Source organism: Ciconia boyciana, chromosome 4 (assembly GCF_034638445.1).
Source record: "Ciconia boyciana chromosome 4, ASM3463844v1, whole genome shotgun sequence".
NCBI lineage: Eukaryota > Metazoa > Chordata > Aves > Ciconiiformes > Ciconiidae > Ciconia > Ciconia boyciana.
Window position 1 is genome coordinate 8,979,794 of NC_132937.1, and position 26,811 is coordinate 9,006,604.

The following is a 26,811-nucleotide window of genomic DNA, read 5'->3' on the forward strand; positions in this document are numbered from 1 at the left end:
TTGGCATGAAAGGAAGCCTCTCATTGAAGAAATCATCGAAGAAACTGAAAGGCACCATGAAGGTCCCATTAAAGTCAATGGAACATGGCCATACACATAACAGAAGTCTGGGGTGAGATTTATCTGCACAGTAGTCTGAGGGTCCTTATCTAGCACAATCCTTTATACATGATTGAGTCAAGACAAACTTAAAAATATCTTGCTGATGCAATCTAGGCAGCTAGAGAGCTACTAGTGCATGAATTAGGTCTGCTCAAATTTGCTCTGGTGCTCTGTTATTACCATACCAAATTCTGCTTCTGTTCCTGTTGTCCTGTGCAATCTGCTGTCCTGTAGAGCTGGTTACCTTCCTAATCTATCACTTTTATTATTTGTATATGCATATTTTGGTGCACAGTGGTGCAAAGTGCAGTAAAATCTCTCTTGTATTGCATGGATTCTCAGTGTCCCCAAATATACAATATTGTGTTTTACTTTTCAGTGGTAAGAAAGCTAAAAATCATAGGAAGTTACATATGTACCCTAAAGATTATAACTTCTAAGTGGTAAAATAAAATTTTAGAGACAAATTAGGCTGTCTATACTTTCTGATTGTTTTCATTTTGAAATGAACAGCAAACATAAGTAGAAGGTGAAACAGAGCTTTTCTTATACTTTGAATTTCTTATATTTGTAGGTCCTAACTTTGATTCCATGATAGATATAATAGATTTCAAAATTGAAATAAATGTATATATTTTAATGGTTGCCTTAGAGGAATACAATAAAATTAGTAAGTCTCCAAAGTAGGAAATAAGCATCTGATACTACTTCAGATCAAATTGTACTAGTTTTGACCTAGTTCTAATGAAATCATCACCATAGTAGATCTTTTGAGTAGTATTAGAATAATATAGTTCATTAAGGAGCTATAGAAACAAAATTTTCATACATTTTCTTCCAAAAGGTAAATGTACTAGTTGATTGGTTATTTTTAAAGCTCAACATATGTAACCATTTAACAACATGATTTATTGCAGATTTGTAGATTTTAATTGTAATAGTTTATAGTTAATTTTGTGGAGTTCTGCAAAAATTGTTTTAGAACAAGTAATAAAACATTAGAATTATGAATCGCTATATGTGAGTCTTTATATGAGCCTCTCATATATTTATGCTTGCAAGTAGAGTTTCTTTACATATGTAAACCCAGGAAAAGCAATTAGCAGAAACCAAAGAAACATTGTTTCAAAAATACAGTCCACATGTTTAGGGATAAAACATCTAAACACAATTTGCTAGCTTTAAGTCCCTATGTCACAAAGCAACAAAACATAATGCTTGAAATTTACTACTGGGATTCACAAGGCACTTAAAAGGAAGTAAGCATGCAGTGCTCACTGACTTGGTGAGACTTCAGTAATTTCATCTGACTTGATATATAAAACCAAAACAATAGTTTGTTGTCCACCAGATCATGTATATGTTTTGAAGCATATGTGTCAATCTCATGCTGCTTCTTCCTTCATCCCTTGCATGAGCCTCTCCTTTAGTCTTCTCAGCTTTTTTCCCCAGCATTTTTACAGTAGTAGTATTTTTAATCTGTTCCCTGTGTTGCTTTTTTTTCTCTCACCGTTAGTACACGTTGTCTTTCTAAATCTTTCTCTGTATTTTGTTTCTGTTGTTGTTTCTAAATTCTGTTGCTAGCTTCTAATATATCCTGTAAGTTTCTATACATTCACTTTCTGTCATCTTTTGACCTCCTTTGTCATTCTTAGCAACGCTTTTGAAGTTTTATATCCATTGCTAGTACACCGGAAGAATACATCAGATAGATTTATATTTACCAGAAGAGGTGAGTGTCTAAGAAACTAAGTTTCCTGAAAGGTGGGAGTTGATTTGAACCTCTTGGAAGCTCAGCAAATACATTCCATTCTCTCCCCTTACCATTGGATGCACCAATGTTTGGATGTTCATATTGTTTTTTAAGTAATTTCTAGGCTTGTATCTGCAGTAAAGTCAAGAGCACATCATATAAATAGACATTATTCACTTCCCATATACATTACTGGGTGACTTACCCACTTATTTACCACTAAACCACTTCCCGTTATGGCTTCAAAGATACTGTTCACAGTGTGAGATAGATGTAAACCAATACCACAGTGTGGATAGCCTGAAATAATAGCTGTGTGAGATGAGATCTTTCTCTCTATATATATTCTACAGACCTTAACCCAAATAGAAACAAGTTACCAGTCAACAGTCTGATTATATAATGGTTTTTCAAAGTCTAAAGGGAAGAGAGGCAACAGTCTTGCCAAGAAGAGACAGTAACATTTCACGTTCGTGTTACAACTTACAGGATTTGGGCTATAACTACAGTTTGTGGAGACTCATCACCATAGGAAGCATTTAGAATGTAACCGGAAAACTTCCCATAACCTTGCTGAAAAACTTCACCTTCGCTAGCCCCATTAGATGGAAGAATTATGTCATTGTGTATCTCCAACCAATGGTTTTCTGGTTGTTACACAAGCACTGAGGATATTTGTTTATCTTCTCTTCCCTGACTGTGTTTTATAACACTTCAGATAATTAAATATAATTCTCCCCCAAGTTCCTACCCCACTTTATCTATGCCAGTCAGTATTTAATGCATTGGTTTAAGTCATACATACATAGAATCCTTCAGGCTTTTGTTCTGCATTTGCCATCAACTTTAAAAAGGAAGTCAAATAAAACTAAATTGTTATTGTATGATAATACAGTCTGCATATATCTGTGATCGCGTGACCTGAGTTAGCTGGGCAGTTAATGCATAAATGCAGAGATTCCAAAATTTTCCTTTGTAATAAGTGATGCAGAGCTCCAGGGTGCGACTTCCAGGACATCTTCAGCATATCACTGATAGTTAACAGGGAATGAAAGAGATCAATCCTGATTATGTCTTCTCATTAAACTTCATGTCTCACCTTTTGAAAAAATATTCTATTAACTGTAGTGCTTTGGTCAGCTAGTAATTTTTGTATGATAGTATTCTACCAGAGTTTGAAGTTTTCTGTAGATTCTATTGAACAATTAATTTCCTCATATCTGTCCTTTAAAAGTAACATTTTGCTTCCATGTTCCACTTGAGAAATAGATGCATTTCAGTGGAGTTGATTGTGTGCTAAATAAAATGTGATTAGGGACCCACAAGGAGAAAGATCAATATATGCACCTAAGTTATTACTCCAACACTTTTCTCTGTTAGTTGCTATTGCCTCTGGTGATAAGAACATAAATTCTTTTGTTTCATAAAACTATAGGGAATTCTTTGGGCATCCCATGTCTGTGTAATTTTGTTGTAGGTCTCTCTAAAAAGAAGAGACTTGTTATGCTGCTAACATCACTGGGACAGTAAATTATGAACAACTACCTGTAAAAACAGTTATTTCTCTGATGTGAGAACCAAATTCTCATACACTCATGATTTATAATAATATACATAGGCACACCATCATTTAATAAACATTTTTATATTGTTCATTGCTTTTCTTCCCTTTTCAAAAATGTACTTGAAGGTTCTAAAGCTATATTTTTGCGTAATCTGTGCTGCAGAATAGCAGATCCTGATTTTATATATTCATGGTTTACATGACCTAATTTGTGTATAGTTTACAATAAGATAAAACAGCAAATAAAAATGACAGGTCTTTACCACATGAAACAGGCTGAAGATTAAGATAAAGTAGTAGTGGTAGAAGTGTGCTTACCCTATCATGCAATAGACATACTAAATATAAAAGGAAGGTCTGAAGAAAGACATGGAATTTGCTGTGTAGTGGTGCTTCCTATAGAAAAACTGAAGATTAAGCAATTGAACTAGGGAAATTCAGAAAGGGAAGAGAGATTACATTAAGCAGTATACAGCATGCATTTCTTCCAGGATTATTCTTTTTCTTGGTGCGGTACTGAATATGCTTTTAATATCTGTATAATTTTTTAACCCCATTTCCCATTTAGAAGTTTTGAAAAATTTGCACACGTGTTTTGGGGTTTGATGACTTCAGTTTTTTAGCCTTCTGCTAATTTTGGCTTTAAGCCATGTAGGAATTCTAAATTGAGAGAGGCAGTTAGGTAGGATTTGGATGGGATAAGAATAAAAAGAACATAGTGCAGCTTTCTTCTCCACCTACTACCTCACTTCCCACTAATCTTAGATTTACTATATTTACTTTAGACTAAGATTAGATAATTCTGGAAACTGGTAAACATTCTTCAACTTTTTGCCAGTGGTAAAGAGGCTCAGAGACGCAAATCTCCACAGAGATTCTGAAAATGCGACCAATACTTCCTTACATTTAGCTTTGTTCACAGCTTGTGTTATACAATGGAAATTGATTCCATTTACTGTACTGTGTGTTACCAAAGAGGATGCTTGTCTCAGTCCGGCAACTCTGATGTAGGAAAAAATCCTGATACAACTAATTTAACATTTTGCTTATGTGGAGCTGGGAGACAATAAAGTTGTATGTATTTTTCAAAAGTGCATAAAAAGCCCCTTCCCTTTCAGAGTCCCCCCGCATCCAATAAAGGATGGAGATTCTCCTTAGCCCTCGTTTTGTTGTGAATGTAAGTATAGATACATTTTTTTTATTGTCTTTTACGGCAGTAGCCAGATTAAGTTCTAGTTGGGCTTTGTCCCTTCTAATTTCCTCCCTGCATAACCTCACAACATCCTTGTAGTCCTCCTGAGTTCCCTACCCCTTCTTCCAGAGGTCGTAGACTCTCCTTTTTTTCCTGAGTCCCAGCAAAAGCTCCCTGTTCAGCCAGGCCGGTCTTCTTCCCCACCAGCTCGTCTTTTGGCACATAGGGACGGCCTGCTCCTGCGCCTTTAGGATTTCCTTCCTGAAGAATGTCCAGCCTTCCTGGACTCCTTTGCCCTTCAGGACTGCCTCCCAAGGGACTCTGTCAATAAGCTTTCAGAGCTTATTGTTTTCTAGCACATGGTCAAAATAACTGCTTGTTTTGGGTAGTCTCATCAGCCAGTTCAGTTTTTTTGCAAAAAGAAAACTAACAGAACTTCCCCACCAAGCCCCAACAACAACCCAGTAAGGGTAGCTCCACCCAATTTCAGAGGAAACAGGCCCCAAAGGAAAGAAATATAACAAATTGAATTAACCAAAGCTTACAACTAAGGCTACTTAATCAGACTATTTAGTTTTATTTTAACTTGAACTGTCAGTGTATGTGTATAAGACAGACAATTTTGTACACGGTCATACCTATGAACTATCTTAACTTTCAGGAAAATACATTTTTGCATTAAACAGCTTTAGGGTTGAAAAGATGTAAAAGTTTACTGTTATTATCATATCTGGAAAAAGTCAGCCATGCTGCGTCTATCTTTACATGTGGTTGAACACACTGAATCCATGTGCGCATGAAATGTTGCTGGTAGGCCTTGCCTTTTGTACCTGTGGTTATAGAATCACAGAATCGTATAGGTTGGAAAAGACCTATAAGATCATCGAGTCCAACCGTAAACCTAACACTGCCAAGTCCACCACTACACCATGTCCCTAAGTGCCACATCTACACGTCTTTTAAATACCTCCAGGGACGGTGACTCAACCACTTCCCTGGGCAGCCTGTTCCAATGCTTGATAACCCTTTCAGTGAAGTAACATTTCCTAATATCCAGTCTAAACCTCCCCTGGCGCAACTTCAGGTCGTTTCCTCTCATAACTATGGTTTGTTACTTGGGAGAAGAGACCAACACCCACCTTGCTACAACCTCCTTTCAGGTAGTTGTAGAGAGTGACAAGGTCTCCCCTCAGCCTCCTTTTCTCCAGGCTAAACAACCCCAGTTCCCTCAGCCGCTCCTCATAAGTCTTGTTGTCTAGACCCTTCAGCAGCTTCGTTGCCCTTCTTTGGACACGCTCCAGCACCTCAATATATCTCTTGTAGTGAGGGGCCCAAAACCGAACACAGTATTCGAGGTGCGGCCTCACCAGTGCCGAGTACAGGGGCACAATCACTTCCCTAGTCCTGCTGGCTACACTATTTCTAATACAAGCCAGGATGGTCTTGGCCTTCTTGGCCACCTGGGCACACTGCTGTCTCATATTCAGGCAGCTGTCAACCAACACCCCCAGGTCCTTTTCTGTCAGGCAGCATTCCAGCCACTCTTCCCCAAGCCTGTAGCATTGCATGGGGTTGTTGTGACCCAAGTGCGGGACCCGACACTTAGCTTTGTTGAACCTCATACAGTTGGCCTCAGCCCGTTGATCCAGCCTGTCCAGGTCCCTCTGTAGAGCCTTCCTACCCTCAAGCAGATCAACAATCCTGCCCAACTTGGTGTCATCTGCAAACTTACTGAGGGTGCACTCGATCCCTTTGTCCAGATCATTGATAAAGATATTAAACAGGACTGGCCCCAACACAGAGCCCTGGGGAACACCACTTGTGACCGGCCGCCAACTGGATTTAACTCCATTCACCACCACTCTTTGGGCCCAGCCATCCAGCCAGTTTTTTCCGCAGCAAAGAGTACACCCGTCCAAGCCATGAGCAGCCAGTTTCTTCAGGAGAATGCTGTGGGAAATGGTGTCAAAGGCTTTACTAGAGTCTAGGTAAACAACATCCACAGCCTTTCCCTCATGCACTAAGCGGGTCACCTTGTTATTGAAGGAGATCTTGTTAGTCAAGCAGGACCTGCCTTTCATAAACCCATGCTGGCTGGGCCTGATCACATGGTTGTCCCGTACGTGCTGTGTGATGGCACTCAGGATGATCTGCTCCATCAGCTTTCCTGGTACCGAGGTCAGACTGACAGGCCTGTAGTTCCCCGGATCCTCCTTCCAGCCCTTCTTGTAGATGGGTGTCACATTTGCTACCCTCCAGTCAACTGGGACCTCCCTGGTTAGCCAGGACTGCTGATAAAGGATTGAAAGTGTCTTGGTGAGCACTTCTGCCAGCTCCCTCAGTACCCTTGGGTGGATCCCATCTGGCCCCATAGAAGTCTGTGTGTCTAAGTGGTGTAGCAGGTCACTAACCATTTCCCCCTGGATTATGGGGGCTTCATTCTGCTCCCCATCCCTGTCCTCCATCTCATGGGGCTGGGTACCCTGAGAACAACTGGTCTTACTCTTAAAGACTGAGGCAAAGAAGGCATTAAGTACCTCAGCCTTTTCCTCATCCTTTGTCACTATGTTTCCCCCTGCATCCAATAAAGGATGGAGATTCTCCTTAGCCCTCCTTCTGTTGTTAATGTATTTATAGAAACATTTTTAATTGTCTTTTACGGCAGTAGCCAGATTACATTCTAGCTGGTCTTTGGCCCTTCTAATTTCCTCCCTGCATAACCTCACAACATCTTTGTAGTCCTCCTGAGTTGCCTGCCTCTTCTTCCGAAGGTCATAAACTCTCCTATTTTTCCTGAGGTCCAGCCAAAGCCCTCTGTTCAGCCAGGCCGGTCTTCTTCCCCGCCAGCTCGTCTTTTGGCACATAGGGACGGCCTGCCCCTGCGCCTTTAGGATTTCCTTCTTGAAGAATGTCCAGCCTTCCTGGACTCCTTTGCCCTTCAGGACTGCCTCCCCAGGGACTCTGTCAACCAGGCCCCTAAACAGGTCAAAGTCTGCCCTCCGGAAGTCCAAGGTAGTAGTTCTGCTAACCACATTCCTTACTTCTCCGAGAATCGAAATGTCTATCATTTTGTGATCGCTATGCCCAAGACGGCCTCCATCACATCACCCTCATGTCCTTCTCTGTTCACAAACAACAGGTCCAGCGGGGCCCCTTCCCTAGTTGGCTCACTCACCAGCTGTGTCAGGAAGTTACCTTCCACACACTCCAGGAACCTCCTAGACTGTTTCCTCTCCGCTGTATTGTATTTCCAGCAGATACCTGGTAAGTTGAAGTCCCCCAGGAGAACAAGGGCTAGCGATCATGAGACTTCTCCCAGCTGCTTATAGAATATTTCATCTGCCTCTTCATCCTGGTTGGGTGGTCTATAACAGACTCCCACCATGATATCTGCCTTGTTGGCCTTTCCCCTGACTCTTACCCATAAACGCTCGACCCTTTCATCACGATCATCAAGCTCTAGACAGTCAAAACACTCCCTAACATACAGGGCTGTCCCACCACCTCTCCTTCCTTGCCTATCCCTTCTGAAGAGTTTATGGCCATCCATTGCAGCACTCCAGTTGTGTGAGTCATCCCACCATGTTTCCGTGATGGCAACTATGTCATAGCTATCCAGCTGCACAGTGACTTCCAGCTCCTCCTGGTTTTTGCCCATGCTGCATGGGCATGCTGCATTGGTGTAGATGCCCTTCAGTTGGGTTATTGATCCTGCTACCTTTTTTGGAGAAGCAGCCCTAATTCCTATGTAACTGTTCTCAAGTGCTGCTGTAGTTTCTAATACACTGACAACCCTTGTGTCTTTGCTGCCACATAGATCTCCATCCCCTACTTCCACTGAGATGGCTAGGGTGCTGCTCACATTAGTACAGGGACATTTCAGATGTTCTCCAGTGTACTCAGCACATCGTGGAGCAGACCGAAGGACCTCGCTAGCACACTGTCTCTCAAACATTGGCCTGCTGCCCCCAGGCTTATCTCTAGCGAGCCTGGTTTTATCCCTTTCCCCCTTCAAATCTAGTTTAAAGCTCTTTCAGTGAGCCTCACTAACTCTTCTGTAAAGATGCTTTTCCCCTTTTCAGAAAGGTGTATCCCATCTGTCACCAGCAGGCCTGGTGTCATGTAGACCAACCCATGATCAAAAAACCCCAAATTCTGCCGGTGACACCAGTCTCGGAGCCAGGTATTGATCAGCTGGGTCTTCCTGTTTCTTCCCTCATGATTCCGTGCAACTGGAAGGATAGAGGAGAACACTACTTGTGCTCCTGATCCCTTAACCAGTCGTCCCAAGGCCCTAAAGTCTCTCTTGATTGCCCTTGGACTTCTTGTTGCGACTTTGTCGCTGCCTACCTGAAAACACAATAATGGATAATAATCCAAGGGCTGTACCAGGGTAGAAAGTTGTCTTGTTACATCTTAACCCCAGTATTGTGGTTTAACTTCAGTTGGCAACTAAGCACCACACAGCCGCTTGCTCACCCTCCCCGCTCCCAGGGGGATGGGGGAGAGAATCAGAAGGGCAAAAAGAAGAAAACTTGTGGGTTGAGATAAGAACAGTTTAATAACTGAAAAAAAATATAATAATAATAATACTAATAAATTGCAATGAGAAGGTTAACAACAAGAGAGAGTGAGAGAGGAACAAACCCAGGAAGAAAAAAAAAAGCGATGCAACCACTGACCACCCACTGACCGATGCTCAGCCAGTCCCCGAGCAGCGATCGCTGTCCCCAGCCAACTCCCCTCAGTTTATATACTGAGCATGATGCCATATGGTATGGAATAGCCCTTTGGTCTGTTTGGATCAACTATATTGGCTGTGCCCCCTCCCAGCTTCTTGTGCACCTCCTCTCTGGCAGAGCATGGGAAGGTGAAAAGTCCTTGACTAGTATAACAACTACTTAGCAACAACTAAAACATCAGTGTGTTATCAACATTATTCTCATCCTAAATCCAAAACACAACACTATACCAGCTACTAGGAAGAAAATTAACTCTATCCCAGCCAAATCCAGGACAGTATCCATACCCTTATTCTATACCATCTACGTCATGCCCAGGTTCTACCCTTTCCAATACATTCCAATTAATCACCACCACTTTCCCTGTCTTTTGATATATACACACAGATATCATTCCCTTGGTCTATGGGCCATCCCTCTAAAATGTCCGTCGAGTTCATTTAGTCCATGACTTTGGGCTCCATCTGTCATAACAGTCCTTCAGGGCAGGAGAGATGGTGTGTGGTGTTGGATTGTTGCATGCTGAAGCCAGTTCTGGTTCCATCACTGCTGCACTTTGCTTGGTTTCATCACAGTTCATTCTTCATTAATCTGGGTGATTCTTACTGTAATACCATTGATATGGTGTATAGCAACTATGGTAGTAATGTCATACAGTATTACGTAGCAATTAACATCATACAGTTCAAATAGTTGGCTATTTTCACCCAAAATCAAATCCCCTTGAGGTACACAGCAGACTTCCCCATCGTCCTGCATTACCCACCAAGCGCACCCAATCCTTGAGCAAAAGCAATCCCATGAATGGGCTTGCCTTTGCCCGAGGCAGGAGAAACCCAGACTGTCTTCCCCAGCATGTTTTTTATGTGCACTACAGGGACTTTATCCCCTCTACAGTGCGTAAAAGTTTTGTTTGGGCAGGGCCAGCTCGATTGGCAGATCCCCTCGTGTTGACTAACCAGGTGGCCTTTGCTAAATGTGTATCCCAATGTTTGAATGTCCCAGCACCCATTGCTCTCAGTGTAGTCTTTAACAGTCCATTGTATCATTCGATTTTCCCGGAGGCTGGTGCATGATAGGGGATGTGATATACCCACTCAATGCCATGCTCTTTGGCCCAGGTGTCTATGAGGTTGTTTCAAAAATGAGTCCCACTGTCTGACTCAGTTCTCTCTGGGGTGCCATGTCGCCATAAGACTTGCTTTTCAAGGCCCAGGATAGTGTTCCGGGCGGTGGCATGGGGTACAGGATATGTTTCCAGGCATCCAGTGGTTGCTTCCACCATTGTAAGCACATGGCGCTTGCCTTGGCAGGTTTGTGGTAGTGTGACAGAATCGATCTGCCAGGCCTCCCCATATTGATATTTCAGCCATCGTCCTCCATACCACAGAGGCTTTAACCGCTTGGCTTGTTTAATTGCAGCGCATGTCTCACATTTATGGATAACCTGTGCAATAGTGCCCATGGTCAAGTCCACCCTCGATCACGAGCCCATCTATATGTTGCATCTCTTCCTTGATGGCCTGAGGTGTCATGGGCCCACTGAGCTATAAATAATTCACCCTTATGTTGCCAGTCCAGATCCACCTGAGCCACTTCAATCTGAGCAGCCTGATCCACCTGCTGGTTGTTTTGATGTTCTTCAGTGGCCCCACTCTTGGGTATGTGAGCATCTACGTGATGTACTTATACAACCAGGTTCTCTACCCAGGCAGCAATGTCTTCCCACAGTGTGGCAGATGGGTTTGCCTCTGCGCTGCCAATTGTTCTGCTTCCATTGCTGCAACCACCCCCACAGGGCATTTGCCACCATCCATGAGTCAGTACAGAGATAGAGCACTGGCCACTTTTCTCAGTCAGCAATGTCTAAAGCTAGATCTAAAGATGGCCTTTACTTCTGCAAACTGACTCGATTCCCCTTCTCCTTCAGCAGTTTCTGCGACTTGTCATATAGGACTCTATATAGCAGCCTTCAACCTCCAATGCTTTCCCACAATACGACAGGACCCATCAGTAAACAGGGCATATTGCTTCTCTTTTTCTGGCAGTTTACTTTACAGTGGGGCCTCTTCAGCATGCGTCACCTCCTCCTCCTCTGGCGATATTCCCAAATCTTTGCCTTCTGGCCACTCCACGATCACTTTCAAGATTCCTGGGCAACCGGGGTTTCCTATTTGAGCCCGTTGTGTAATCAGTGTGACCCACTTACTCCACATAGCATCAGTCGCATGATGTGTAGAGGGGACACTCCCTTTGAACATCCAGCCCAACACCCGCAGCCGGGGTGCCAGGAGGAGCTGTGCTTCAGTACCAACCACTTCCGAAGTAGCTCAAACCCCTTCATATGCTGCCAATATCTCTTTTTCAGTTGGAGTATAGCGGACCTTGGATCATCTGTATCCCCGACTCCAAAACCCTAAGGGTCGACCTTGAGTCTCCCCTGGTGCTTTCTGACAGAGGCTCCAGGTAGGGCCATTCTCCCCAGCTGCCATGTAGAGCATATTCTAAACATCTTGCCCTGCCCGGACTGGCCCAAGGGCTACTGCATGAACTATCTCCTGTTTAATTTGTTCAAAGGCTTGTCATTGCTCAGGGCCCCATTTGAAATCGTTCTTCTTCTGTGTCACTTGATAGAGAGGGCTTACGATCAGACTGTAATTTGGAATATGCATTCTCCAAAAACCCACAATGCCTAAGAAAGCTTGCGTTTCCTTTTTGCTAGTTGGTGGAGACATGGCTGTTATTTTGTTGATCCATTGGGATCTGATGACGTCCATCTTGCCATTTTATTCCTAAAAACTGGATCTCCTGTGCAGGTCCCTTGACCTTACTTTGTTTTGTGGCAGAACCAGCTTTCAGGAGGATTTGGACTATTTTCTTCCCTTTCTCAAAAACTTCCTCTGCTGTATTGCCCCACACGATGATGTCATCAATGTACTGCAGATGTTCTGGAGCTTCACCCTGTTCCAGTGCTGTCTGGACCAGTCCATGGCAAATGGTGGGGCTGTGTTTCCACCCCTGGGGCAATCAATTCCAGGTGTACTGAACGCCCCTCCAAGTGAAAGCAAACTGTGGCCTGCACTCTGCTGCCAAAGGGATTGAGAAAAACACATTAGCAATATCAATTGTAGCATACCATTTAGCTGCCTTTGACTCCAGTTCGTATTGAAGTTCCAGCATGTCCGGCACAGCAGCACTCAGGGGCGGCGTGACTTCATTCAGGCCGCGATAGTCTACTGTTAGTCTCCACTCTCCATTAGAGTTTTGCACTGGCCATATAGGACTGTTAAAAGGTGAACGAGTCTTACTGATCACTCCTTGGCTCTCCAGTCGACGAATCAGTCTATGGATGGGAATCAGGGAATCTTGGTTGCTGCGATATTGCCTCCGGTGCACCGTTGTGGTAGCAATTGGCACCTGTTGTTCTTTGACCCTCAGCAACCCCACAACAGAAGGGTCCTCCGAGAGACCAGGCAAGGTAGACAGCTGTGTAATTTCCTCCGTCTCCAAGGCAGCTATACCAAAAGCCCACCGGTACCCTTTTGGGTCCTTGAAATACCCTCTCCTCAGGTAGTCTATGCCAAGGATGCACGGAGCCTCTGGGCCAGTCACAATGGGGTGCTTTTGCCACTCATTCCCAGTTAGGCTCTCTTCGGCCTCCAATCCAGTTAGCTGTTGGGGTCCCCCTGTCACTACAGAAATACAGATGGGTTCTGCCCCTATATAGCTTGATGGCATTAGGGTACACTGTGCACCGGTGTCTACTAGAGCCTTATACTCCTTTGGGCCTGATGTGCCAGGCCATCGAACACACACAGTCCAGTAAACCCAGTCATCCCTTTCCTCCGCCTGGCTGGAGGCAGGGCCCCCCTAATTCTGGTCGTAATATTCATTACCCACTTCTTGTATATACAAGTCAGGAGTTTCTTCATTAAAATCAGGAGTAAGATCAGCCCTTTTACTCTGTCTGGGGAACTGCCCACTGGAAACCGGAGCAGCAATTTTCCTGGAAGAACCCCCTTTGGTGATTGGTTTTCCTTGCAACTCACGTACCCGTGCCTCTAGGGTCGAGGTAGGTTTTCCATCCCACTTCCTCATGTCCTCTCCATGGTCATGCAGGTAAAACCACAGGATGCCCGTGGTGTGTACCCTCTATATCCTCTCTCTTGAGCAGAAGAACGCTGACTCCTAATAGCTGAGATGCTGGTCCATACAGGAGGGGAGTAGCATCTATCCTCTTTGAGTTGCTGGACCTCCCGGGACAGTTTCTCCACAGCCGAGACAAGGGAGGAAGAGAGACTTTCTTCATATTCATGGAGCTGGCTAGTTGCTTCATTCACTGTTGGACCCTCTCCGTCTTTCCAGTTCAGTATTGCCAATGAGTTGGCATATGATGCTGGTGCGTTCCGTACCAACTTCCGCCACATGCGTTGTGTGCACCTGCTTTTTCATCATCCCTTACTAAATGAGCTGACTTTTGCTTCCAAGGTTTCTTCTTTTTTATAGGGGTGACTGATACTGGCACGGGTTGGTTTTCTGGTTCAGCTGCAGTACCTTCTGCGGGGTGTCCTGGTTTTGGCTGGGATAGTTAATTTTCTTCTTTGTAGCTGGTACAGTGCTGTGGTTTGGATTTTAGTATGAGAATAATATTGATAACACACAGATGCTTTAGCTGTTGCTAAGCTGTGCTTATACTAGTCAAGGACTTTTCAGCTTCCCATACTCTGCCAGGGAGGAGGTGCACAAGAAGCTGGGAGGGAGCACCGCCAGGATATGTTACCCAAACTGGCCAAAGGGCTATTCCATACCATATGATGTCATGCTCAGTATATAAACTGAGAGGAGTTGGCTGGGAGACAGTGACCGCTGCTCAGGGACTGGCTGGGCGTCAATTGGCGGGTGGTGTGTGGCTGCATCACTTGTTTTTCCTGGGTTTTGTTTCTCTCTCTCTCTTGTTGATTTCCTTTTCATTCCAATTGTTATTATTATTACTATTTTTATTTTATTTCAATTATTAAACTGTTCTTATCTCAACCCATTATTTTTCTCACTTTTGCTCTTCCGATTCTCTCCCCCATCCCACCAGGGGGGAGGGTGAGTGAGCAGCTGTTTGGAGCTTCGTTGCCTACTGGGGTTAAACCACAGCAGTCCTTTTTGATGCCCAACGTGGGGCACGAAGGGTTTGAGATAGTAACAGGTTAACCAGAGTGTATTAAGGAATTCAGATCTGTTAGTAGTTGTGGGCCATTATATTGATTCATCTGTTCTTGATATTGGTTTACCTCATCTGCACCGTGCTCATTTTTTTGCTGTACATGTTAAAGATCAGTGTTGGTTTTTGCAGTTTGCTGGGCTCTGCAGTGATTAGCAAGGTTTTGCCTGGGAGATTTGTTATTAAAACAGTGACCTTGAGCTTCATCTGGTATTTGGTTTTTGTACTGAAGCCATTACTGTACGTCGGGTACCACCTCATGGAGACAATTAGCAATGATACTTCTTCCTCTGAGAGGTTTTTTATGGAGGAAATGCAGAATGGCACCTTCGCTACCTTCTTCTGCAATGTTTTCTCCTTCGTTACGATAACTTTTCAGTATCTTGAAAATCCTTAGGTAGTTAAAATAACTCTATTGGTATTGCTTGGGAATACTGTTTCGGTTTTGTCTAAGGTTAATAAGCAATTTGAGAATATCATCCAGAGATCTGCCCCAAGGCAGGATAGTTATGAGTGGCAGGGTGTGTGGGATAGCATGGGCAAATGCCTAGGACAGTGGGCACCTCCAGTGATTTGGAACATCACCCCTGAACAAGTGCGGAATCCTGAAAAATCAGTAAAATATTTGGAAAAAGTATGCTGTCACCCTGACAATTCTAAGGAGATCCAAATCACTGCAGTGTGCTGGGGCCTGGCCCATGCCTACCAAGCCCTGTTCAGCACTGTTCATTACCCTCAAGGGGAAAAGGTCTCTGGATATGACGACAAAGCGACAGGCACTATGACTACTCCAACCCTCGTGGAGAAACTGCGTTACTCCAATCCTGGTGACAGGAACTGCGTCTAAACCAGAGAACCAACCCGTGTCAGTATCAGTTGCGGCTATATACAGGAAATAAATAATGGAAGTAGAAATCAGCTCGTTTACTAAGGGATAAAGAAGCTTCTTCTAAGAGGGAGCAGGAGGAAGAAGTGGACGAGGCAGACTACTCCAAAGCAGGGCCATCACAAGAACAGCAGGAGGAAGACAGGCGGCTGCTGCAAGGGGAGGAGAAAGATGAAGAACTGATAAACGAGTCGGTAACCACCCGATCGCCTATTGACACTGGGGGCAGTGACAAAGAGATTGGAAAAGGGACAGAAGTCCTCAGCCTCTGGAGGTGATTCCCATCAGGCGTAAAGGAAAGATATCCCTTCAAGGAAGATGTTATATGCCACCCAGGCAAATGGACCACCATGGAGAGAGGTATCCAGTACCTGAGGGAATTAGCTGTGATGGAAGTGATTTATGGTGACCTGAGCAACGAGCAGTTATCCAAAGATCCAGATGAAGTCAGGTGCACACGACGCATGTGGCGGAAGTTGGTACGGAACGCACCAGCATCATATGCCAACTCATTGGCAATACTGAACTGGAAAGACGGAGAGGGTCCAACAGTGAATGAAGCAACTAGCCAGCTCCATGAATATGAAGAAAGTCTCTCTTCCTCCCTTGTCTCGGCTGTGGAGAAACTGTCCCGGGAGGTCCAGCAACTCAGAGGATAGATGCTACTCCCCTCCTGTATGGACCAGCATCTCAGCTATTAGGAGTCAGCGTTCTTCTGCTCAAGAGAGAGGATATAGAGGGTACACACCACGGGGAACCCTATGGTTTTACCTGCGTGACCACGGAGAGGACATGAGGAAGTGGGATGGAAAACCTACCTCGACCCTAGAGGCACGGGTACGTGAGTTGCAAGGAAAACCAATCACCAAAGGGGGTTCTTCCAGGAAAATTGCTGCTCCGGTTTCCAGTGGGCAGTTCCCCAGACAGAGTAAAAGGGCTGATCTTACTCCTGATTTTAATGAAGAAACTCCTGACTTGTATATACAAGAAGTGGGTAATGAATATTACGACCAGGAATAGGGGGGCCCTGCCTCCAGCCAGGCGGAGGAAAGGGATGACTGGGTTTACTGGACTGTGTGTGTTCGATGGCCTGGCACATCAGGCCCACAGGAGTATAAGGCTCTAGTAGACACCGGTGCACAGTGTACCCTAATGCCATCAAGCTATATAGGGGCAGAACCCATCTGTATTTCTGTAGTGACAGGGGGACCCCAACAGCTAACTGGATTGGAGGCCGAAGAGAGCCTAACTGGGAATGAGTGGCAAAAGCACCCCATTGTGACTGGCCCAGAGGCTCCGTGCATCCTTGGCATAGACTACCTGAGGAGAGGGTATTTCAAGGACCCAAAAGGGTACCGGTGGGCTTTTGGTATAGCTGCCTTGGAGACGGAGGAAATTACACAGCTGTCTACCTTGCCTGGTCTCTCGGAGGACCCTTCTGTTGTGGGGTTGCTGAGGGTCAAAGAACAACAGGTGCCAATTGCTACCACAACGGTGCACCGGAGGCAATATCGCAGCAACCAAGATTCCCTGATTCCCATCCATAGACTGATTCGTCGACTGGAGAGCCAAGGAGTGATCAGTAAGACTCGTTCACCTTTTAACAGTCCTATATGGCCAGTGAGAAAGTCTAATGGAGAGTGGAGACTAACAGTAGACTATCGCGGCCTGAATGAAGTCACGCCGCCCCTGAGTGCTGCTGTGCCGGACATGCTGGAACTTCAATACGAACTGGAGTCAAAGGCAGCTAAATGGTATGCTACAATTGATATTGCTAATGTGTTTTTCTCAATCCCTTTGGCAGCAGAGTGCAGGCCACAGTTTGCTTTCACTTGGAGGGGCGTTCAGTACACCTGGAATTGATTGCCCCAGGGGTGGAAACACAGCCCCACCATTTGCCATGGACTGGTCCAGACAGCACTGGAACAGGGTGAAGCTCCAGAACATCTGCAGTACATTGATGACATCATCGTGTGGGGCAATACAGCAGAGGAAGTTTTTGAGAAAGGGAAGAAAATAGTCCAAATCCTCCTGAAAGCTGGTTCTGCCACAAAACAAAGTAAGGTCAAGGGACCTGCACAGGAGATCCAGTTTTTAGGAATAAAATGGCAAGATGGACGTCATCAGATCCCAATGGATCAACAAAATAACAGCCATGTCTCCACCAACTAGCAAAAAGGAAACGCAAGCTTTCTTAGGCATTGTGGGTTTTTGGAGAATGCATATTCCAAATTACAGTCTGATCGTAAGCCCTCTCTATCAAGTGACACAGAAGAAGAACGATTTCAAATGGGGCCCTGAGCAATGACAAGCCTTTGAACAAATTAAACAGGAGATAGTTCATGCAGTAGCCCTTGGGCCAGTCCAGGCAGGGCAAGATGTTTAGAATATGCTCTACATGGCAGCTGGGGAGAATGGCCCTACCTGGAGCCTCTGTCAGAAAGCACCAGGGGAGACTCAAGGTCGACCCTTAGGGTTTTGGAGTCGGGGATACAGATGATCCAAGGTCCGCTATACTCCAACTGAAAAAGAGATATTGGCAGCATATGAAGGGGTTTGAGCTACTTCGGAAGTGGTTGGTACTGAAGCACAGCTCCTCCTGGCACCCCGGCTGCGGGTGTTGGGCTGGATGTTCAAAGGGAGTGTCCCCTCTACACATCATGCGACTGATGCTATGTGGAGTAAGTGGGTCACACTGATTACACAACGGGCTCAAATAGGAAACCCCGGTTGCCCAGGAATCTTGAAAGTGATCGTGGAGTGGCCAGAAGGCAAAGATTTGGGAATATCGCCAGAGGAGGAGGAGGTGACGCATGCTGAAGAGGCCCCACTGTAAAGTAAACTGCCAGAAAAAGAGAAGCAATATGCCCTGTTTACTGATGGGTCCTGTCGTATTGTGGGAAAGCATTGGAGGTTGAAGGCTGCTATATAGAGTCCTATATGACAAGTCGCAGAAACTGCTGAAGGAGAAGGGGAATCGAGTCAGTTTGCAGAAGTAAAGGCCATCTTTAGATCTAGCTTTAGACATTGCTGACTGAGAAAAGTGGCCAGTGCTCTATCTCTGTACTGACTCATGGATGGTGGCAAATGCCCTGTGGGGGTGGTTGCAGCAATGGAAGCAGAACAATTGGCAGCGCAGAGGCAAACCCATCTGCCACACTGTGGGAAGACATTGCTGCCTGGGTAGAGAACCTGGTTGTATAAGTACATCACGTAGATGCTCACATACCCAAGAGTGGGGCCACTGAAGAACATCAAAACAACCAGCAGGTGGATCAGGCTGCTCAGATTGAAGTGGCTCAGGTGGATCTGGACTGGCAACATAAGGGTGAATTATTTATAGCTCAGTGGGCCCATGACACCTCAGGCCATCAAGGAAGAGATGCAACATATAGATGGGCTCGTGATCGAGGGGTGGACTTGACCATGGGCACTATTGCACAGGTTATCCATAAATGTGAGACATGCGCTGCAATTAAACAAGCCAAGCGGTTAAAGCCTCTGTGGTATGGAGGACGATGGCTGAAATATCAATATGGGGAGGCCTGGCAGATCGATTCTGTCACACTACCACAAACCTGCCAAGGCAAGCGCCATGTGCTTACAATGGTGGAAGCAACCACTGGATGCCTGGAAACATATCCTGTACCCCATGCCACCGCCCGGAACACTATCCTGGGCCTTGAAAAGCAAGTCTTATGGCGACATGGCACCCCAGAGAGAACTGAGTCAGACAGTGGGACTCATTTTTGAAACAACCTCATAGACACCTGGGCCAAAGAGCATGGCATTGAGTGGGTATATCACATCCCCTATCATGCACCAGCCTCCGGGAAAATCGAATGATACAATGGACTGTTAAAGACTACACTGAGAGCAATGGGTGCTGGGACATTCAAACATTGGGATACACATTTAGCAAAGGCCACCTGGTTAGTCAACACGAGGGGATCTGCCAATCGAGCTGGCCCTGCCCAAACAAAACTTTTACGCACTGTAGAGGGGATAAAGTCCCTGTAGTGCACATAAAAAACATGCTGGGGAAGACAGTCTGGGTTTCTCCTGCCTCGGGCAAAGGCAAGCCCATTCATGGGATTGCTTTTGCTCAAGGATTGGGTGCGCTTGGTGGGTAATGCAGGACGATGGGGAAGTCTGCTGTGTACCTCAAGGGGATTTGATTTTGGGTGAAAATAGCCAACTATTTGAACTGTATGATGTTAATTGCTACGTAATACTGTATGACATTACTACCATAGTTGCTATACACCATATCAATGGTATTACAGTAAGAATCACCCAGATTAATGAAGAATGAACTGTGATGAAACCAAGCAAAGTGCAGCAGTGATGGAACCAGAACTGGCTTCAGCATGCAACAATCCAACACCACACACCATCTCTCCTGCCCTGAAAGACTGTTATGACAGATGGAGCCCAAAGTCATGGACTAAATGAACTCGACGGACATTTTAGAGGGATGGCCCATAGACCAAGGGAATGATATCTGTGTGTATATATCAAAAGACAGGGAAAGTGGTGGTGATTAATTGGAATGTATTGGAAAGGGTAGAACCTGGGCATGACGTAGATGGTATAGAATAAGGGTATGGATACTGTCCTGGATTCGGCTGGGATAGAGTTAATTTTCTTCCTAGTAGCTGGTATAGTGTTGTGTTTTGGATTTAGGATGAGAATAATGTTGATAACACACTGATGTTTTAGTTGTTGCTAAGTAGTTGTTATACTAGTCAAGGACTTTTCACCTTCCCATGCTCTGCCAGAGAGGAGGTGCACAAGAAGCTGGGAGGGGGCACAGCCAATATAGTTGATCCAAACAGACCAAAGGGCTATTCCATACCATATGGCATCATGCTCAGTATATAAACTGAGGGGAGTTGGCTGGGGACAGCGATCGCTGCTCGGGGACTGGCTGGGTATCGTTCGGTGGGTCGTGAGTGGTTGCATTAGTTGTTTTTCCTGGGTTTTGTTTCTCTCTCTGTCTCGTTTTTTTCCTTTTCATTACAATTTTTGTTGTTGTTATTTTACTTTTATTTTATTTTAATTATTAAACTGTTCTTATCTCAACCCACGAGTTTTCTTGCTTGTGTGTCCTGGTTTCGGCTGGGATAGAGTTAATTTTCTTCCTAGTAGCTGGTATAGTGCGGTGCTTTGGATTTTAGTATGAGAATAATATTGATAACACGCTGATGTTTTGGCTGTTGCTAAGCGGTATTTACATTGGTCAAGGAATTTTTTTTTTCTTCAGCTCCCCATGCTCTGCCAGGTGCCCAAGAAATGGGAGGGGGCACAGCCAGGATAGTTGATCCAAACTGACCAAAGGTCTATTCCATACCATATGATGTCATGCCTAGTATATAAACTGGGGGAGCTGGCCGGGGGGTAGCGATTGCTGCTCGGGGACTGGCTGGGCGTCGGTCGGCGGGTGGTGAGCGGTTGTATAATTTTTTTATTATTATTATTATTATTTTTCTTTTTCCCTCCCTTGGGTTTTGTTCCTGTCTCTCTCTCGTTGTTTTCCTTCTCATTATAATTCATTATTATTATTATTATTATTATTATTTTGTTCCAATTATTAAACTGGTCTTATCTCAACCCACGAGTTTTCTTACTTTTGCTCTTCCGATTCTCTCCCCCATCCCACCGGGGGGGAGTGAGCGAGCGGCTGCGTGGTGCTTAGTTGCCAGCTGGGGCTAAACCACGACATTGTGCTTCTCAGATTCTTCCCCCCTCACACTGTGGGGGAGTTAGTCAGCAGCTGCATGGTTTTGAGTTCCTGGCTGGGGTTAAACCACTACGTAAGTGTAGTTATCTTGGGAAGGAAATCCTTCCCTAGATAACTTCCCTAGTGTAGTTATCTAGGGAAGGAAAAAGTTATCTAGGGAAGGTTGTGTAGGGATTCTGTATAGCCTCTAGAAGGTGCTACTGGTGAAATGAGTAAGTAGTTTTCTTTTAGTACATGTGTAAGAGAAGAACTTGAGCAGATGTGAATGAGGATGAGGAAAAGATGTCATTTTCAAGGATAAATTATTGCTTCTGGATCTTAATTACATCACTGTTTTGTGCTAGGACAGAAAAATCCCCATCTGCTCTTTAAACAGTTTGCAGTAACACAAATGAGACGTGACTATTTAATAATGTCCCTTTAAATTATTGTCTTTCTAAAAAACAGTCAGATGTGCACTACTGCATATCTTAGTAGTATGTCCACTGTGCTTATGGTGGAGAGGTATAGTAACCAGGTTCACATATTGGAGACTACAGCTGAAGCTTTCCAAAGGAATGCAACAAGCAACTGTGTGAATTAGTCACCTACAAATTTATTCTCTTAAAGCTCTCTTGCTTTCATGAATACTACTATAGCATGTAGTGATCTACAGTGCTTCTTTTTACCCTTCTTTTTTTCTGAAATAAAGTCACAAAACAAAACCAATGTTTTTGGTCGGGTGGGAGGGAAAAAGAGGCCAATCTCTTTAGATTTCGTATTGTGGTGGTTATGGATTTGTTATGGATTCCCCCCCCCCCCAGCAAATTGATGATCAGCTTATCCATTCTGCTTTTTGTGTAAAACAACTAAGGGCAGATGAAATGCTCACATTTTCAAGCCCTTTTTCCTATTGGCAGAAACTAGTCAGGGTTCTGAGAAAATATTTTCAGAGTAGTAACTTCTGAATATGAAATTTTTTCTGAGATATATGATTCAATACATCTTTCTGAATATGTGTGATATTCTCACATTCAACATTTATTATCAGCTTAATCTTTCATCAATAAAATCATAGTGAGGAAAATTTGATAATATTTTTGGCTCCCTCCCAGAGTTAACAAATTAATTCTTCTGTATTTTTGCTGTAAAGTAGAACTCAAATCGCTTTGTTTCTATCATTGTTCATAACAACTTACTTTCACTATTGCATAACAAATCATTCAGAATATCTAGTAGTCTAATTATTCCTTGTGTGGATTCATTTAAAAAAGAACACCTTGAATAATAACTATGAAGAAAAGAATACATTCAGAGCTTAGTGATATTTAATGATTTGATAAATTGCAAGGAGTACATTGCTACCCTCCCCTGGAATGAATCAGGGAAGCCTTAGGTTATTTTACCAGTAGCTAACTCTGACCAACTAGGTCATTTTTGTGCTTGGAAGTAATCAAATACACAAAAACTTAGTTTCCTGCAGCAGTTTTTTTCCCAGACATCTACCCCAGGGAGAGCCCAAACTGCCTGGTGCACTGAATTAATGGAATGTGCAACTCCTGGACCCAAACAGGCTATCACACATTGGTATATTATCCCTCTTTTTTTGAAGCATCTCTTATGAAATTTAATTAAAACCTCCAGTGCACTACTGCTTTATACTTGACAACCACCATTAAGCAATAGCAGAAGAGCTGTGTGTTGTAGTTAACAAGCCCTTACAAGCAATTTTATTGCAGTTTCAGATTATTTGCTAACTGACTGGGAGGTATTTCATGTACTGCAGGCTTATTGATCAGACATTTCAGTCTGGATGCAGGAATTTCAGGTGGAGAGTTTTTTAATTTGTCGGTGTGGGGTTTTTTTCTTTTATCTCCAGAGTTCCATTTATCCTCCTACCATTTTGAAACTGATAATTAATAGTTCACTATCACTTGGGAGATTCATGTTTATCTATCCTTTGTAGTCATTGCAAAGTAATTATCAAGTAATGCATTGCAGAGTAATTATCAAGTCATTGCAGAGTAATTATCAAGGAATATGTTATAGTTTCAGATAAAATTATAGTCTTACATTTCTTACACATTTTATCATATTATTTCTCTTTAAACTAACCAGAAATGAATAACTGAAAATTTTGAATTGTTGGTGATTCAACGTGTGAAAGCCAAGCAAATTTATATGAAAATCATAATAATCATGCTGTCCTTTTGCAGAATTTACTTGAAGCTATGAAAATGACCAGGAAGGGAGAATGGAACACTCCTTTATATTTCCTTCCCTCTTTTATGTCGATACTGCTCTTTTTTCTGTTGCACTTCTTCCTATCCCACACCCCATTTCTTTTCCCAAGTCTTCCTTTCTCTTTTCCTCAGTGGGATTATGGTATCACTGTCTTGCATTCCTGTTGTTTCTCCCCATCTATAGTTATCTTAATGACTTGGACCGTGTAGCAGATTCGGCCTATCTGCCAACTCAACAAGATGTGCTTAGAGTTCGAGTCCCAACAACAGGGATCATTGAATATCCATTCGACTTACAAAGCATCATTTTCAGGTAGAAAAAAAGTTTAACACCCATTTGCTTTGTTTCTTTTGTTTCCTTTTACATTAGTAATACCATGTATAGGGTATTGGGTAAACGTACAAATTATACAATGTTTTTAAAATTTGAGCTTGTTCATTTTATTTTCATGTTTTTGTCCATATATGATTAGCAGCTGTTGTTAAAGATGTCAAGAGGATGAGAGACAAACAGACTTGTCTTTTTCTGAAGTAGTTATTATTGATAGAAAAACTGGAAGTCATTTTTCAATAAAATGAGTATATCAGTTTTATTATGAATAATAAATTATGAAATGTAAAGCTACCACTTCTGTACTTGATTTTTAGAGAGAAGTGACATTTCATAAGTTTAATACCACTCCTACAAATAATTTTTCCAAAGCTCATTTTGAGTGCAAATACAATTGCTTAAAGAATAACTATGCAATTACAATTTCAAGTTAGACACCCGAGTGTCTAGTTACATTGAGACCCATAATGAATTGGGAGTACACTCTGCCAGCAAATTTGAGTTTTTATTTTGACTATTAACACCTTTAGTAAATATAGATTGTATTCTATTTATAGACTTAAAATTAGGCAGCCTTGAAAGTTTGGAATTTTGACTCTGGTAATTTCTTGGGAGAAAGGCAGGCCACCAACTTCATTCTGTGGACATGTGTTTCTGCTGAATCTACAGGGCATACTTTCTAGAATCGTGGCTCAGAATCATAAGAGTTTTGAATATCAGAAATTTGAGGACTTTGAGACCCATAATAATTCAAATTCAGAAAGCACATCAGACTAAAAAGCAAATACGATAACCTGTTTACTTACAACACATTCCATTAGTCTTCAATACGAATGGTAAAATTTTTAAGAAAAACAAACTAAATTGTGTTTTCAACTAAATTCTTGAATTCAGTGTTCCATATGTGATTATATGTGTGTCTGCTAAGGTATTTGTGGAGTTGATGTGGTCATTGTTAATTTTGCAGAATGGTGGATGTAGGAGGCCAACGATCGGAAAGAAGAAAATGGATACATTGCTTTGAAAATGTCACATCTATCATGTTCCTAGTAGCTCTTAGTGAATATGATCAAGTGCTTGTGGAGTCAGACAATGAGGTAAGCAATCATCAGCATAAATCACCAGTATTTAAGAAAAAATAATTTCACTAAAATTAATTTTAAATTTTAAATATTATTTAAAATTTAATCAAAGCACAAGTTTGTAGAGAGCTTCAGTAGAAATGTGTGTGGTTTTACATAATTATTTGGATATTAAATTTGTTGGACCAGTAAATTATAATGATAGATTGAATACTTCATGCTAAACAGCAAAACTCCAAGTTTTTAGTTCTTTAAAGACATTTTCAAAGCAGACTGGCTTGTCCAGTCCTGGTCATTTTCCAAATGTCTACCAGCAGTTGTATGCAACTACATGTAATGAAATAAGAAGTTCTACAGGGATTAAGAGGCTAATCCTTATATCATAGAATTCAGACTTATATGTCATAGAATCGTTTAGGTTGGAAAAGACCCTTAAGATCATCAAGCCCAACCATTAACCTAGCACTGCCAAGTACACCACTAAACCATGTCCCTACGCACCACATCTACACCTACACATCTTTTAAATACATCCAGGGATGGTGACTCAACCACTTCCCTGGGCAGCCTGTTCCAAGGCTTGATAACCCTTTCAGTGAAGAAATTTTTCCTAATATCCAATCTAAACCTTCCCAGTGTAACTTGAGACCATTTCCTCTCGTCCTATCACTTGTTACCTGGGAGAAGAGACCGACCCCCACCTCTCTACAACCTCCTTTCAGGCAGTTGTAGAGAGCGATAAGGTCTCTCCTCAGCCTCCGCTTCTCCAGACTAAACAACCCCAGTTCCCTCAGCCACTCCTCATAAGACTTCTGCTCTAGACCCTTCACCAGCTTCGTTGCCCTTCTCTGGACACGCTCCAGCACCTCAATGTCTCTTGTATTGAGGGGCCCAAAACTGAACACAGTATACAAGGTGCGCCCTCACCAGTGCCGAGTAAAGGGGCACAATCACTTCCCTAGTCCTGCTGGCCACACGATTTCTGATACAAGCCAGGATGCCATTGGCTTTCTTGGCCACCTGGACACACTGCTGGCTCATGTTCAGCTGGCTGTCAACCAACACCCCCAGGTCCTTTTCTGCCAGGCAGCTTTCCAGCCACTCTTCCCCAAGCCTGTAGCGTTGCATGGGGTTGTTGTGACCCAAGTGCGGGACCCGACACTTAGCTTTGTTGAACCTCATACAGTTGGCCTCGGCCCATCGATCCAGCCTGTCCAGGTCCCTCTGTAGAGCCTTCCTACCCTCAAGCAGATCAACAATCCTGCCCAACTTGGTGTCGTCTGCAAACTTACTGAGGGTGCACTCGACCCCCTCATCCAGATCATTGATAAAGATATTAAACAGGACTGGCCCCAACACAGAGCCCTGGGGAACACCACTTGTGACCGGCCGCCAACTGGATTTAACTCCATTCACCACAACTCTTTGGGCCCAGCCATCCAGCCAGTTTTTTAACCAGCAAACAGTACGCCCATCCAAGCCATGAGCAGCCAGTTTCTCCAGGAGAATGCTGTGGGAAATGGTGTCAAAGGCTTTACTAGAGTCCAGGTAAACAACATCCACAGCCTTTCCCTCATGCACTAAGCGGGTCACCTTGTCATGGAAGGAGATCAGGTTAGTCAAGCAGGACCTGCCTTTCATAAACCCATGCTGACTGGGCCTGATCACATGGTTGTCCCGTACGTGCTGTGTGATGGCACTCAGGATGATCTGCTCCATAACCTTCCCCGGCACCGAGGTCAGACTGACAGGCCTGTAGTTCCCCGGATCCTCCTTCCAGCCCTTCTTGTAGATGGGTGTCACATTTGCTACCCTCCAGTCAACTGGGACCTCCCTGGTTAGCCAGGACTGCTGATAAAGGATTGAAAGTGTCTTGGTGAGCACTTCTGCCAGCTCCCTCAGTACCCTTGGGTGGATCCCATCCGGCCTATGGGACTTGTGAGTGTCTAAGTGGTGTAGCAGGTCACTAACCATTTCCCCTT

At 43.7% G+C, this 26,811-nt stretch overlaps 1 protein-coding gene across 4 annotated transcripts in view; it reads left to right on the plus strand.

Moving 5' to 3' along the window:
• LOC140650776 (guanine nucleotide-binding protein G(q) subunit alpha) overlaps window positions 1-26,811 on the plus strand; it is a 151,468-nt gene that overhangs the window by 90,887 nt on the left and 33,770 nt on the right. For all 4 annotated transcript variants that reach the window (XM_072859516.1, XM_072859517.1, XM_072859519.1 and 1 more), the window contains 2 exons: window positions 23,601-23,729; window positions 24,715-24,844. In XM_072859516.1, coding sequence (XP_072715617.1) covers window positions 23,601-23,729; window positions 24,715-24,844 — 259 coding nt within the window. The remainder of the gene's footprint in view (window positions 1-23,600; window positions 23,730-24,714; window positions 24,845-26,811) is intronic.